The following is a 15,931-nucleotide window of genomic DNA, read 5'->3' as shown; positions in this document are numbered from 1 at the left end:
CTCGAACTTTCAATCTTTTTCCATTTCTGTCCTGCGGCACACTTCTGGTGAGATTTTCACCGGATTTTGCTGATGTGGCTTCAAACTCCGAGAAATTGTAAATATGGACATGATGATGTGTCATAAAAATCAAATTTACTTGAAAACAAATTCAAAAATAAAATAAAAACTGTTTAAAAAAATTGGAGGTTTTTTTTAATTTCATTTCACGTGTAAAAAGTTGATTAAAGATAATAAAAAATATTTTTTTTTACTTATCATCAAGCCACATGTACAATTTGACAGAGTTTGACTGCCACATCAACAAAGTCCGACGGGATTCTCATCGGAAGTATGACTCAGGACAGAAACGGAAAAAAGATTGAAAGTTTAAGGATATAAATAGCTGAGTTCATAGTTTAAGGATAGAATCGAAAAAATATGAATAGTTCAAGGATATAAATGATACTTTAGCCTAAAAATTAGATCCAAAGTCTTTTTCTACTCTAGGCCGTACGCTCCTTCGTAATTCAGGTATATTAGTATCGGTTCTTTTCGTTTTGATAAAACAGATTCATCTGTAATATTATTTTCACTAGAACCCCCACTATTTCTAGATTTAAAAGGAAATCTGTCCTCAAAAAAATCAGCATCAAGAGATTCAATCATCACATTATTTTTAATATCAACGAACCTATATGCCTTGCTATTTATTGCATATCCAATAAAAACACACTCATATGCTCTACTAGCTAACTTAGACCTTCTTGGATCTGGTATCCTCACATATGCCAAACAACCCCATACACGAAAATACGAGACATTCGGTTTTCTGTTTAACCATAATTCTATAGGTGAAACATGAGTTTTAGAGTTAGGCACTCTATTCAAAACGTAACATACAGTTAAGATAATTTTTCCCCACCAATAAGAAGCACCACGAGAATTTAGCAAGGTAGCTACAACAAGTTCACACAAAGTTCTATTTTTCCGTTCAGCTTTTCCATTCATTTCTGGTGAATAAGGGGCAGTAACCTTATGAATTATGCCCAGGGTTTCGTACAACTTATTAAATTCAATAGAACAATATTCGGTGCCTCTATCACTATGGAATTTCTTAATCTTTTTCCCAAACTAATTTTCTATTTCTGTTATAAAGACTCTAAATATATCAAGAGCTTCACTTTTATGCCTCATCAAATAAACATATGTATAATTTGAATGATGATCAATGAATGTAATGAAATATCGTTTTCCATTTCTGGTTAATACACCATCAAATTCACATATATCATAATGTATTAAATCAAGGGGTGCAGATTTTCGTTCTATTGATTTATGTGAAGTTTTGGTGATTTTAGCTTGACTGCATGACTCACATTTATCAAAATCATTCAAGCATACATTAGGAATAATACCTAGGTTACTCATGTTCTTGATTAATCTTTTGTTAACATGACAAAGTCTAGCATGCCAAACATTAAAGGAACTAACAATATAAGAAGAAGATGCAACATTTTTATTCATCTCAACATTGAGTTTGAACATACCATCACAAGCATAGCCCTTACCTACAAAGGATCCATTTTTGGTGATAATATACTGGTTAGAACCAATATTCTGGACAAACCCAACCTTATTGAGTAAAAAACTTGAAACAAGATTCTTTCTCATTTCTGGAGTGTGTAGGACATCCTTGAGAAGGAGTGTCCTTCCAGAAGTAAACTTCAATTCTACATTGCCAATTCCAGCAACCTTAGTGGTGTGGGAATCACCCAACAGCACTTTCATATCCTTTTCTTCAGAATAAGTCTTGAACCAGGAACGATCATAACAAATATGTCGAACAGCACCAGAATCTACCCACCACCCTTCGGATCCAGAAATCATATTGATTTCAGTAATCATAGCCACAAGTGGCTCCTCCTCAATCATATTGGCTTGAGCTACAGAATTGCGATTCCTGCAGTTTCGAGCCATATGACCAGGTTTATTGCAAGCATAACACATAAACTGATTGTTGTTATGTGTTTGCTGCCTTGAAGGAGGTCCATTATTGTTCCTGTTCTGGTTATGGTTCTTCTTGTTCTTATTCTGGTTAAACCTTCAATTCTGGTTCTGGTTATGGTTCGGCTTCATGTTCTTCCTATATGGCTTCAAGTGAGCTAGAGTTTTATTATTGTCATTTGAGACAACAAAAACATCCTCCTTTGAATCTTGTTTCTGAGCCTCTTCCTCAACTCTGAGTTTGGTGATCAGACTTTCCATCGAGAATTCCTTTGTTTTATGGCGCAACTTCTTCTTGAAATCATTCCAACTTGGTGGCAGTTTGTCAATCATCACAGCAACCTGATACTGCTCATCAATCTGCATACCTTCAGACAAAATTTCATGAGCAATTTTCTAGAGTTCATGAGATTGTAAAACAACCGATTTTTCCTCAACCATTTGGTATTTCATGTATCGACTAACAACATATTTCTTAGACCTAGCCTCCTCAGTATCATATTTCTTTTGCAAAGCATCCCAAACATCTTTAGCAGTCTTAAAAGAAGAATAATAATCATACAGATCATCACTTAGAACATTCAAAATATAGTTCTTGCACATAAAATCATCATCTTCCCATTTTGCAATTTCTTTTGTGTTTTTAGCAGTGGGTGGATCAATTTGTGTAGGCTTAGTGGTAGAAACAGAATAAGCAACCTTTTTCGTAGTAATATAAAACAACATCTTGTTTTTCCATCTTTTGAAATGCATACCCTCAAACTTGAACGGTTTGTTGTTGTTACTATCAGTACTAGTAGCAGACTTTTTCTCAATCTCCATGGCAGAACAAATTCGCCTTAAAATTGTTAAAGATATTACCTCAAAGTTTACAAAATAAGGAGATTGAACAAGAAATCGAAACCGGTGGCTTGAGTCATGAACTAGGTCGCTCTCTTTAAGACGATTCGCGGCTCTGCCTCTTGTGTGCAAGCAGTAAATCGGCTACGTCATCCGCAGGATAAAACAAGCCCAGAACTCTCTCTGTAACAGTGATCTGTGCACATTCAAAACACTGTTCGAAATTTGTTGTGTTTCTTTTCTGTCTTTCTTTCTCAAAAAAAACGGTACCCTTAAACCAGAGCTTTTTCCTGATATATATTAAAAAATAATAACGTTGGAATATATTGTTTTTTCAGTAAATCAGGGCAACGTTCACCATTAAAGAGAGAATCTGCGAAAACATGTTTCAGTTATTGACAAAGTCAAACAACAAAAAAAATAAAAATTAACACAAGTAAAGAGATCAAAGACCCCAAAAGCCCCAAGGCCCACCTTTGACCTGTATATATATAAGTAGTGGGACTTGAACTTGGGATGTCCTTAAGGTAGTCCAAAACCTTTACCATTCTAGTACCCTTCAACTTTTGTATATATAACACATAAAATTTCTTTTGAATATGCTAAGAACATCAACACTATGGATGTAAATGGTCAAAATGTGATTGGAGTAGATAATCAAACAAAAAGATAAAGTTGGAGGTGGGGAGGTTGTGGATGTAAATGATCAAATGTGATTGGAGTAGATACTCAAACAAAAAGATCACGGTTGGATGAGGTGCTTCTTACAAGCAACAGTCCAGTTGCTTCGGATGGGGAGGATCATGCTAAAAGGTTAAGGAAGGATGAAGAGCTCTTATCTTTCTATCAATTGGCGGAGGTGGTAATCCCACCCTGCTGCTGGTTATGAAAATCTTAGCCTGGAACTGTCAGGGGTTGGGGAATCCTCGATCAGTTCTTGCGTTAAAGCATCTGGTTCAGCGTCTACATTCCCTAATTGTGTTTTTTTCAGAGACACGTTTGTGTGTGCGTAGGATGGAAGGTATTTCTCAAAAGCTGGGGTTTGCTGGGTGTATTGCTTTAGGTTGTTTGGGTGACTCTAGCGGTTCTCCTCTCCTTTGGAGATGTGATGTTGTTGTCCAGCTGTTGAGTTTCTCAAAATCTCATGCTGGTGGTATAGTTCAGGAGGTTGGCGTAGATTGTAATTGGTGGATCGCTGGTTTCTATAGGTGTTCGGTTTCAAATCAAAGAGTTGATTCATGGAATATTTTTCGTCGTCTTAAGGGTTGCTTATCTTTGCCATGGATTGTTCTCGGGGGTTTTAATGAGATGATCAATCAGAGAAGTTGGGTGGTAGACAACTGAATACTTTCCTTCTCAAAAAAATATGATATTTATCAAAATTGGTGGAAATAATCATAATATTAGTATATTTATTTTTATATTATTATGAGTATTATGAAGGATGAATTTGTTTAGTTATTATTTATATTAAATTATATATTTAATATTTCATTAAGTTGAACCGATTGATTCAATGACCGTTTTACAACCTTGGATTTAAGTGGCTGAGATTGTATATAATTTTACCGGCATCTGCATAGGAGACGGAATAACATGTGTAAAACTGTAAAAATAAGGTTTCTATGTGTATATGTGTGTATATATATATAATCACCTTCAAGTTGCTGAATGTGGTGTGGGGAGGTTGAGAATATGTGTATTAAATAACAAGAAAAAAACCTGCAATTACCTTTGTTACCCTGGGGAATCTTCCTAGAAAATATACCGTCAGAAAAAAAAATCCTGCAATTACCTTTGCTACCCTGGCGAATCTTTCTAGCAAATGTACCTTAGAAAACCTCACATCACTCATGGGCTGTAGACTGGTTATAATTAATTATAATTAAGTCATGAGGAAATTGATTACTATTAGTTTGAAGCTTAAACATTGCTCTCAATGATGATTGTCTTCCATAGGCCAGACTGGTTATGCAGTTTCCAATCCTTGCCAACATTTATCTTTTTTAAAAAGAACAAAAAAACAAACATAAAAAGAACCACCCACCACTGGACAAGGCATTGCCAGTGTCGCGGTAATTTAATGTTAGCTTTTATCGCAACCAAACTTAATTTACTCGGCAGAACTTTTTCTATGGATAAAATTGCATCATATATACACACAAACATTCACTTGCTTATCTTGGAATCCAACATTAAGTCTCTAATATTCCTAAAGAGTCTCTGATATCCCATGAAAGCAGCAATAGTGATTCTAGTATTCCTCTGTAAGCTCTTTATTTCTCAATTTCTCATTACTCTCAAACGTTCATATGATGATTTCCGTTTGTATGCAGTGGTGATGATCTTGACGAGGCTCTCAGTGGCAGTTCAGAGGTTCTTCAATGGAAAAAAGCTGTCCTCTGCCTCAAACCCTCAACTCCCCAAGTGTATCACACCAGCAGTTCACAAACTCTTAGATGAACTCGAAAAACCAATCCGGTTCTCGTCTCTCCAACTCAAGATCGCTACTCAAAATTTCTCCAGTTTTCTTGGTGCTGCCGGTTTTTCTTTCTTTTCTGATAAGTCCTAGACTTACATGCTTAATTTTTTTCGATAAGTCGAAAAATCGCGGTTTGTTTTTCTTTTCTAGGTGCCGGTGCTTATGGAGCGGTTTACAAAGGGGAGCTTCCTGGTGGATTTATGGTGGCGGTTAAGGTTCTGAATGGGAGCTCAGATAAGAAAATTGAGGATCAATTTCTGGCAGAAGTGAGCACTATAGGGAGAACTCACCATATTAATCTTGTTCTGCTTTACGGGTTTTGTTTCGAAAAGGATTTACGAGCTCTTGTCTATGAGTTCTTGGAGAAGAGTTCTCTGGATCGATTACTATTTAATGGGGGCGGCGATAATAGTACTATAGAGTGGGAATCATTGCACAACATTGCAGTTGGTACTGCTAGAGGGATTGCATATTTACATGAAGAGTGTCAACAGAGAATAATACACTATGACATAAAGCCTGAAAACATTCTCTTGAATAGTGAATTGTGCCCTAAAGTGTCCGATTTCGGACTTGCAAAGCTTTGTAACAGAGAGAAGACACATATGACACTAACAGAAGGAGGCAGAGGAACCCCCGGATACGCTGCGCCAGAAATGTGGATGCCATTTCCTGTCAGTCACAAATGCGACGTTTACAGCTTTGGGATGCTGCTGTTCGAGATCCTGGGACGTCGAAGAAACATGGACGAAAATCTACCGGAGAGTCAGGAATGGTTTCCGAAATGGGTGTGGAAGAAATTCGAGAAGGGCGAGTTCTCGGATTTGATGGTTGTGTGTAGGATTGAAGATAAAGACAGAGACAAAGCAGAGAGGATGGCAATGGTTGCTTTATGGTCTGTTCAATATCTGCCAGAGTTAAGGCCATGGATGAGTCATGTGGTGAAAATGTTGGAAGGAGGACTGAATATACCAAGACCAAGAAACCCTTTTCAACACTTGACTTCTGGATCTCCCCGCTCGGATCTAGTCGCCAGATTCATCGAGGAAGCGTGCAGTTTGAAGCGAGAAATCGCTCGAACAACAAGTGAATCTTTTGCTACTTGTCCAACTCCAACCATGCAAAAATACGAGATCGAAATAGCTACGTTGTAAAGAAGATCAGATAATTTACTACTTCGTTGCATAATTACCGACATATGGTATTAATTTTGCTGTTATTTACCATTTTTTAATTGCTTGCTGGCTCTTGTTCTATTCTGAAAGTGATATGATTGTAGGAATTTATTTGTTTGTAATAGTTGAATCGAACAAAACTTTACGAATTATGAGACCTATTGTTATAAAAATCAATCGATGTTAACAAAGAAATATAGTTTGTATCAATGTCATTGCAGATGCATGATTGGAAACAACTTCTTGTCTCATTCTTCTAGATATAATTTATTCTGCGCCATTGAATTTAATTATTGTCGGAATTTCTTGGCCGGCATATAGGTAGGCAAATTAATCCACTAGGTTCCATTTGGTAGATTTCGAGTAGCATATACCGTTACGTATAGCATTTCAAGTAAAATATATGCTATTTTGTAATCAAACGTATTATTTGAAGTAATTTTTTTCTCCAAGGTAACATTTCATGATTTCAATCTTTAAAAACCAAGAGTACCCTCATCTTTTTCAAGAAGATAGTTTGTTTGCCTTTTTAAATATGTAGCAAATTTTTTCTCTTTTAATGTTAAACATGTTCGTAAATCTCTTTAAAATGGAGAACAATTTGATAGTTGATTGCTTCTATTTTCTGATGAATTGCATAATTCTCATGTTCGTAATTTGCCACAACATTTTGAACAACATAAATACTATAAGGAAATATTGAACCAAACCAACAGCATTTTAAACATCATATATACTAACATTTATACCATAAGCAAATATTTGACAGGCACAAGCACTCTCCTTCCTCTCATAATGACAGGTTCAAATATCTATACGTATATAATTACGGAGTCTTCTAACGGAAATACAGCTTTCTCAGTTATCTACGTTGGATCCAGAGCTCTCTATGTGTTTGCCATGTGGCATTTCAGTTCAATAAAAATCTACAAAAATTACTGAATATTGTTGTCGTTCAAGATTCATCCCCTACAGTTTGACTCTTGATGGGGACAACAATTAATGTCTCAGAGAACGAGGGTTCCAATATGCCTCTTCTTCTTCACGACGATTCACGATTGTTCCTATTCCAAAGCCAGGTTCATCAACCTTCCAGGCTTCCACCACTACGACCCACGACTGTTCATATTCCAGGCCAAGTTCGTCTCTTTCGTGATTATATATGTATCCACTTCGATATGCATTTGCTCAGCTAAATTCTTATTTCTCATTTCATTCTCACTCCTCACACCATGGCCTTTTGTATCTTCCAATAGGATTTATCTAAATTGTTTGACAATGCTCTCTTTTCTACTGCTGTCCATGAATTTTTGGATTACTGTGTCCCATTAAGCCTAAAATTCAAACCACTTTGACTCATATGTCCTTCGCCAATGAAGGACATAGTGATTCACGAAACGGCTTCCATTGTTACTTCTTGCAGGTAACCTTCTCTGTTTCTCACGGGTTATTGTGGGTGGATTACAAACGTTCCTATCTCTTCAGTATTTATGTATAGATAAGTCTCCACAAGATGCCTTATGATCGATGAGGTATGAACACCACCTGTGCTTTCTTCATTCCTTGAAGCATGTGTGTTTATTCAATATATTTCTTCATGGAGTTTTCCATTTCACAAAATTTGTGGAGAGAGATATAAAAATTATCAAATCTTAACTGTACCTATATGTGGGTGTTTTAGATTTGCAAAATTGGATGTCCAAATTACACACTCCAGGACTGCCGGGAGGTAACCATTTTTTCATAATTCTAATCTCATCTATTTTGAAATCAATGCATATATCTTCTGCCTATTGATGAAATCAAATGTTGTGTGAACATATTATTGAAATTTCGAGTTGAACTTTGTTTTTCTTCGTACTAATTGTCATATGGACATACTCATTTGTTCATTGTGGTTTTATGGACTTCTTCGGAGAGACTATTATCCATTTTTTGTTTGGAGGGTTTCTAGGCTAATTTGAAGAGATTATTATCAATATTTTGATTGGAGGGTCTTCTGTTCAGATGTGGAAGACTCAGAATCACTATGTTTGCCTATCACATTTATTATTTTGATATTTGTGATTCTTGGTACTCATTTTATACTTAATTTGCCTATCCTTATTGGTCCTAATTATATTCTTCTGAGGTGTTGGGGCAAATTCTGCATATTGGGTATGATTTACTATCTTCAGTTTCAAATCAAATGTACTGGCCAGTTTGGGGCTCATTAAGCAATGTAATGTTGGCTCACTATTTGAAAAGGATTATTTTATTTTTTTTACTGCATGGGTGAAAGTTACACTTTTGCATTCATATAATTTCCTACTCCACATTTCAGGAGTTCGAACAGTTTATGATACTTGATTCAATGTGGACCAAAAGGGTTAGATTTTGAAGGAAGGATTAGCCAGATCCTAGGGCATGGATGATCAATAGGTTTATCCTCAATCTTTGATTTATAAATTTGATCTAAATTTAGGATTATGGGGTTCTTTAAATTGACTGCAATTGAAGCTTTAGTAAGAAGTTTTCAATTCAAAGTTAAACCATGTAATTGATATAGAAATGTTGTTTCTATTTTTTTTAATCAATGGCTTATGTTCCTTTCCTATGTGTACATTCATAATTTTTAGAGTTATTTTTCAACTAAAATATGAGATTTAATTACTTTTGTTAACTTGACGTAGTCATCTCAATCAAAAACATGTATGCTAGGTTGCCTATGTTATACCTGTACATAAAAATCTTCCCCATTCCTAGCCCCCTTTCTTGGTTATACTGTGGTCCAGAATATTGATATTTCCTCTCCCTGAAATGCAATGAAGTACTCCATTCATCTAAACATGCCTAGAAGGAATATTGTATAGAGTGCTGCATTGGTTGAAATGTTGAATTTAGGATATGAGGCAAGCCAAATGATAGTGTCATGCTAAACCAATCTTTTAGCTGTTTTCCTTTGTGTTTTCTAGCTCTGGACATTGAAAAATTCAAATATATATGCATATATATATATATATATATACACACACACACACACACACAAGTTTGCATTGATTTGTGTGAGTTTTCATTGGATAAACAGAAGTGCATATTGAAATTGCACAAATTGGGAATATTTGTTGTTAGGCTAATCTTTTTCTTTTTCAAAAAAAAAAATCTCAATTAGTTGTTAGACTAGATAGTATTACAGAGTCTTTGTGGTTGCCTATTAAATTAATAACCATGATTTTGGGGTCCAATGCAAGGCAACATGCTATTTCAAACATGACGGTTATGCTTATTGGCAATAAGTGCGACTTTCCTGGGATGTCATCCCAGGAGAAGCGGAGCAGTTTGGACAGTATTATGGGTTGATCTTTATGGAGGACTCTACAAGAAAATGCGCAGACTGTAGAGGAGGTACTAATATTTTTTTTACTATAAAACTTTCCTTGTTTCCAAAACCATGATAATTCAAAACAATCTACTGTCACTTTAAAATCTCTAATTGCACATTTCCTGTGCAAGCATTTATAAAGATACCCGCAACACTATGCAAGATGATCTAGGATGTAGTATTTAATGTGTCAAATGAGGTTAGGTTCAAACTCCCTTTTTGTAGCCTTATTTATCACTTATGAGGATTCCTCACATGTCAGTATATGCACATATGGTTTCGGCTTCATACCTTCGCAGTCAAAGCTTTTCTAAAATATACAAATCCTTCATTCTAGGAAATTGTTAAGATTAATTATTACTTCCTACACTTCTGATTTGTTCTTTATTAGTCCTAACCTTTCTTGAGAATTTAGTTTCGATGAACAATTATTTCCTTTGTTTAACATGGTATACGGGTTCATATTGGCCCATTTACTTGCTTTTTCAATATCACTTACTTGATTACATCTTAGTTTAATGGATAACACAATTAATATGAGAAATGGTCGGTTTTAATGCCGATATAAATGTCGAATTATATTGGTGGTTTTGTGCAGCCATACTGAATAGAAGTTGGATATGGTGGAATCCCAAGTCTATATTGAAGCAGCAATGGCTCTTCTTCTCAAGCTGAAGGCTATTACGTGCAGTTTGAATCTCTTAAAATTTCATTTACTATCTTGGATGCAGTTCAATAGTTCACTACTTCTCAACCATATTTCATTTGCTATTTAAAAAGAAATCTGGGCTCTCAAAATAATGACTTTGCTTTGTATATGTAAGCCTTCAGTATTTGGCATACTTGAATTTTTTCGTGTCTGCACAATACATTTGTAAAGTTTTATGTTGTTCCACTCATTCTTCTTTTAGTTGCACTGCAAGACAAAATTGCAATTGCGCCAATGGTGGTGGCTAATGATTTGCTCTTCATGTATTTCTTCCATGTATGGATTTGCTATGTTAAATAATGTTAATGTGGGGTAGACAGCGTTTACATATTGGATATTATTGCAATGGTGATCGGAAACTTAGTTACGAAGAATGTCCTACGACATGGGTCCAAGAATGCTTTATATTTATTTCGTCGCGATTCGATCTATTGGAATTCTTATGTTCATTTCGCATCTCTGACAACATAGAGATCATGCTTGGTTTCGTTACTAAGATCAAGTGCGTGATAATATGAATGTGAGACACAACTTATGACCAAATATGACAAATTCACTATCTACTATCCAAATCATTTGTTAATTTAAAAGATGTAATGCAATATCTATTATTTGAAAGTGTATGATTCCAAGGTGACAGTTTAATAAACATATCAAAATGATATATATACATAATTTTTTCATCCATAAACTTATATAATCTAAATGACAAACCATATAGGTATGTCACATGGATTAAAAAAAAAACTTTATTAAAGAAGTCACAGAGCCATGTCACATGTTTATGTAAGTTTATGGATGTATAGTGTCTTCAATAAACATAGGATTACATACCGCGCGAAACGCGGGCACACAACTAGTTTGATTAATATGGTTGCCTGCAAATCTCAATATCTATCCATCGCATTCCACATGGCCTCACACAGCTCCCTTGGGACTTCGACCAAAATAAGGTTCCAAGTCCTTTAACGCGTTAATAATACTAATATTTCAAAAAACATTACTTGTGTAAACAAAACAATCCACACAAAGAAGAATTCAATCTTTTCATCAAAGACAATTTACTAGACAAATATGTCATTAAAGCCCAAATCCGTACAAAATAAAAGTATGTACTAATTAGTATGGCAGCACATTTCAACTCATTTGAGTTTGAAATGAGAATCGATGTAAATGCAAAGTTGGGAATAAAATTGACTCAAATGGACGTGGTGTCAACAATGGCTTGCAGTATTTTATTTTCCATCTCACGTTCATCGATCCACACTGAACTTTTTCTGCGCAGAAGTTCACTGTTCTCTTTCTTCTTCTCTTCCCTCTTTGTTTCCTTCATCTTCCAGTTCTCAAGTTTCTCTGCTCTTTCTTTCAACTGCATGGATCAAAATTAAGAAACTAAGAAACTGCAGAAAATTTTTAACTGTAAAGCATTTCCTCGACTACAGAGAAACCTCTGAAATATGCGCGAACAAATAATTCCATAAGGAGCTACAACTCCTCACGGTGCCATCAAACACGAGGAATATGAATTACTCCAATAAAGCCCACTAGTTGTTTTCAACAAGCCCACATAACAGGCACACACACAAGCTCAATTAAGAAACTAAGAAACCACCGGAAATTTTTCTCTGTACAGCATTTACTTGATTACAGAAAAACCTCCAAATATGCATGAGTAAATAACTTCATGAGGAGCTACAGCTCCTCACGGTGCCATCAAACAAATTGAATAGGAATTACTCCAATAAAGTCCATTAGTTGTTTTCAACTCCTCTTTTCCCTCTTAAATAAAGAGACGTTTAATGTCTGTGCACTTAGTCTTAGAATGTTGTACTAGATTTTTAAAGAAGCAACTAGTACTCGAACTATTATGTCAGAAAAATGAAGGAATTTTAAACTATGCCATGGTAATTCAATATATTTTTTCTCCAAGGTAGCTGTTTGCAACAGCTCATATAACAGACACACAATCTTTTATTAGGATCAATATGTCTTCCTTTTCTGTATTGGATAGTAGCAGCCTACTCTTCATCAAAACAATTCCCATATGAACAAAAATACAAAAAAAAAAAAAGAAGAATAAAAGAACAAGTCATAGGGAGTGTTTACGACATCACTTGCCGCTACATTGCCTTTAGACCATGAAAAGTTTTGGGAAACTGTCGTAATTTCATAGGAATAAACAGGGTTGTGAGTTACAACCATGTCTCCACTCCCATTGTTGCTCCTTAATAAAATACTTTAGCATAAAATATGTGTTCACTAAAATTTCATCTAAATGATAAGCTAAATTTTAGATGCTCTCTTTTTCTTTCTAAAACATAGCATCATTTACAAGTTATTATAAGTCCTTCAAACATCTTACAAAGCATTTAAATGGAAATGCTATTGCTTTTCCATTTGGGCTATTGCTTTTGCAAATGGCAGCCCCAATATTTTCCCTTTCTTTACCTAAAAGAAAACCAACAAAAAATTTCAGTCCTTCCTACATGTAGTTCTAAGCAATTTGTTTTGCTTTCTCATCGGACAAAAATTGCATTAGCTTTCATGAATCTTTCAGTGACGAAGCATATCATAAACGGCCATTCGAGCTACTGATGTAGCCCACATGGAGAAACAAACTCCAGAATTCAAATATAAAATGCAACCAGTCAAGAAATCATGATAATTGTATTAAATCCAAGAGGAATTGAAGATTTCCAATGTTTGATGTTTCAATTGCAAAAAGCCTAAACGTCAAAATTTGAACTCCCTTAATTTAGAAGATTTGACCCCAAAATAAACCCAGTGAGAATGTAAGAATCGATATTTGACTGTACAAGAGTTTCTTTTGACAATTACAGCAAACCTGAAACGTCCAACTGGAATCAATTTGTTTTGGACCTATTTCGAAATTTTTTTTTTTGGCTCAGTTGTTTCTTTTGTCTGTTTGGTTTGAAGATAAAAATTCCACTCAGTAATTTGTCTTTTTTCCAGTTTCTATCTCGAAAGAATCGCTCCAATTCTTCATTAAAAAAATCAATCGGAAGCATAATTAAGACTTTTCATGAGTTTGCCTCTGGCATATTATGAAAATAAATGACAACACAAGTTTCAATGCTTTGAATCTATGGTAGAGATTCTGAAAACTTTCAATCAGGCCCTCATGTTCTTTCTTTTCTGAGAAACCCTCATTAACAAGGCGCAGCTGATAATAGAAAGGACAAATAGATTTTGATTGATTCTCTTAGTATTTGGAGAATGCAGTTACTCACCAACAACCATAACTCAAATTTCTAATACATCCATCAATCCTTTAGAAACAAAAGCAGCCATGGAAAAATGATCAAAAACAGAAAAAAATATATATATATTCGGCCCCACATTTCAATCTAACATTGAACAAATTAAATCATCTGTCTCTATATTATTCTCGGGAAGAGCAAAACATTCTCATTTCTTACATTTCCATTCATTAGCTACCTTATACCCATGGTTTTCCGTAAGCCAAATTGAAAAGTTCAAAAATAAATTCCGAAATTGGCATCGCCATGTGAACTTCAGTGATTCCTCAGCTTTTAACTTACGGAAATTTAGATTCAAGAACCCAATGCCTTTCTTTTGCTACATTTTTCCAATGACCGAACGTGTACAGCATACAATCAACCTCAGTACAAGTGGACTTCAAGCAACAGAAGTTTTTGTCACATTTCAAACATGTTTCTTATCCCACATATTCTTATCATCCAGTAAAATGCCATCATACAAAACTACCACAACACCCACCAAGTAGAAGAACTGAAATTTTGAACCCTCAACTTCAATCCTTCCTATGTGAAGCCATAGAGAGAACCAGTATAAAAACCCAAAAGCAAATCCCATTTTCAGTTTTGCGCAATCCCCAGAAAAACCCATCAATAAAAATAACGCAGGCAAATATCCAAACAACAATCAAATGCAGTACGAGGTCAGATTCACATACAAGGGCTTGTCGAAACTCCTCCTGGGCAACCTTCCGTTCCTGGGCGCGGGCTTTCGCTACCTCGGCTTTCAGCTTCTTCCGCTCCTCATTGGCAGCCTTGAGGGCCTCTCTCCTGGCCTCGTCTTTGCGCTGCTTCTCTAGGCGCATGAGCTCCACCTCGCGTATATACTCCTTGCGCACGTCCTTGACCTGTTTGGCGTAGTCTCTCCTCAGCTGGGCCAGCTGCTTCTCCGCCTCTTTAGGGTCCTTCGACGTATTCCAGCTCCCAATGAACGTATTGGGTTTAAGGAAGTTGTGCGTGTTTTGATGGTTTTTGTGGTGCGTAGAGGCGGCGGTGCAGAAGGAGCGGGCGGTGCGCAGGAGGGATCGTGAAGAGGCCATGTGTAACCTTTTCTGATTCAAAATCGCCTCTTTAGGGTCCTTCGGGTAACTTGGCTTCCCCAATGTGGCTGGATGTTGATCGAAGGGGGTTGGGTTGCCGAGGGAGGGAACGTAGGGTATATGTTGGGTGGGTTTTAGCCTTAGGTGCGACCGTGGGCTTGAATATTTGTTGGGCCTTGAGCTGTAGTTTGTTGATTGGGCTTGGTAGAAGTCTTGGGCCAGTGACGTCACAAATGCAAATAATGTTAGAGAAGTGACAACAAAATGTAAAATTCGTGATAAGCTCCAAAGTGGTGGATCAGGTGGAGGTACTAATCATTTGAAATGTCATTCTACAAAATGTAAACAAAATAGTAATGTAGATATAAGAAGATAAATGAAATTAAATGTAGATGAAACAGGAAACATTACAAATTTTCAATAGATGAAACACGTGCTCGTGACAAGATTATAGATTATATTATTAGAGCCGAACAACCATTTACTTTAAGACATGATTTTACTGTTATGATTCAAAGAGACATTAATCTTTACTATCATGATTTTTCTGCTACAACTACAAAAGGAAAACCATAGATAGATTTCAAAATCAATTTCCTAAATTGAAAAAAAAAATTCCAAAATTTTGAGGGAAAAATTTGTCTTACATTTGATACATAGACTTCTATCTAAAAAATGAGTTATTTATCATTAACAACTCATTATATTGATAATGAATGAAATTTGAATAAAAAAATTATGAGTTTAAAGTGTTAGAGTCCCCTCATACCGGTTATTCGATAGCCACTGTAATTGTTCAAGAACTCAAGAACTTAGGCATTTATCAAAAAATATTTTCAATTACATTAGATAATGCTACTAATAATGAAGCTGCTCAAAAAACTCTGAAACATTATCTTACGCTACCTTTAGATGGAAACTTATTTCATGTTCGTTGTTGTGCTCATATTTGTAATTTGATAGTCCAAGATGATTTACGCATTTTATCTGGTTCAATTGAAACAATTGGAGATATTGTATTATGCATTAACTCATTTGT

General features: G+C 35.5%; 2 protein-coding genes across 2 annotated transcripts; one reads left to right on the top strand and one right to left on the bottom strand.

Moving 5' to 3' along the window:
• The first annotated feature begins 4,988 nt into the window (after window positions 1–4,988).
• On the top strand, window positions 4,989–6,612 carry LOC119997879 (G-type lectin S-receptor-like serine/threonine-protein kinase SD2-5). The gene is made up of 3 exons (XM_038845108.1): window positions 4,989–5,093; window positions 5,163–5,360; window positions 5,459–6,612. The coding sequence occupies exons 1-3, from the start codon at window positions 5,060–5,062 to the stop codon at window positions 6,460–6,462; spliced, it is 1,236 nt and encodes a 411-aa protein (XP_038701036.1). The 5' UTR covers window positions 4,989–5,059; the 3' UTR covers window positions 6,463–6,612.
• A 4,970-nt stretch (window positions 6,613–11,582) lies between these two features.
• Window positions 11,583–14,986, bottom strand: LOC119996298 (protein maph-9-like). The gene is made up of 2 exons (XM_038842882.1): window positions 14,512–14,986; window positions 11,583–11,922 (listed from the first exon to the last, which is right to left on the bottom strand). Exons 1-2 carry the CDS (start codon window positions 14,890–14,892, stop codon window positions 11,752–11,754), a joined length of 552 nt encoding a protein of 183 aa, XP_038698810.1. The 5' UTR covers window positions 14,893–14,986; the 3' UTR covers window positions 11,583–11,751.
• Window positions 14,987–15,931: the final 945 nt, after the last annotated feature.

This window comes from Tripterygium wilfordii, chromosome 4, assembly GCF_013401445.1.
Source record: "Tripterygium wilfordii isolate XIE 37 chromosome 4, ASM1340144v1, whole genome shotgun sequence".
NCBI lineage: Eukaryota > Viridiplantae > Streptophyta > Magnoliopsida > Celastrales > Celastraceae > Tripterygium > Tripterygium wilfordii.
Note: the sequence above shows the minus strand (reverse complement) of the source record. Positions and strands in the feature narration are given on the sequence as shown.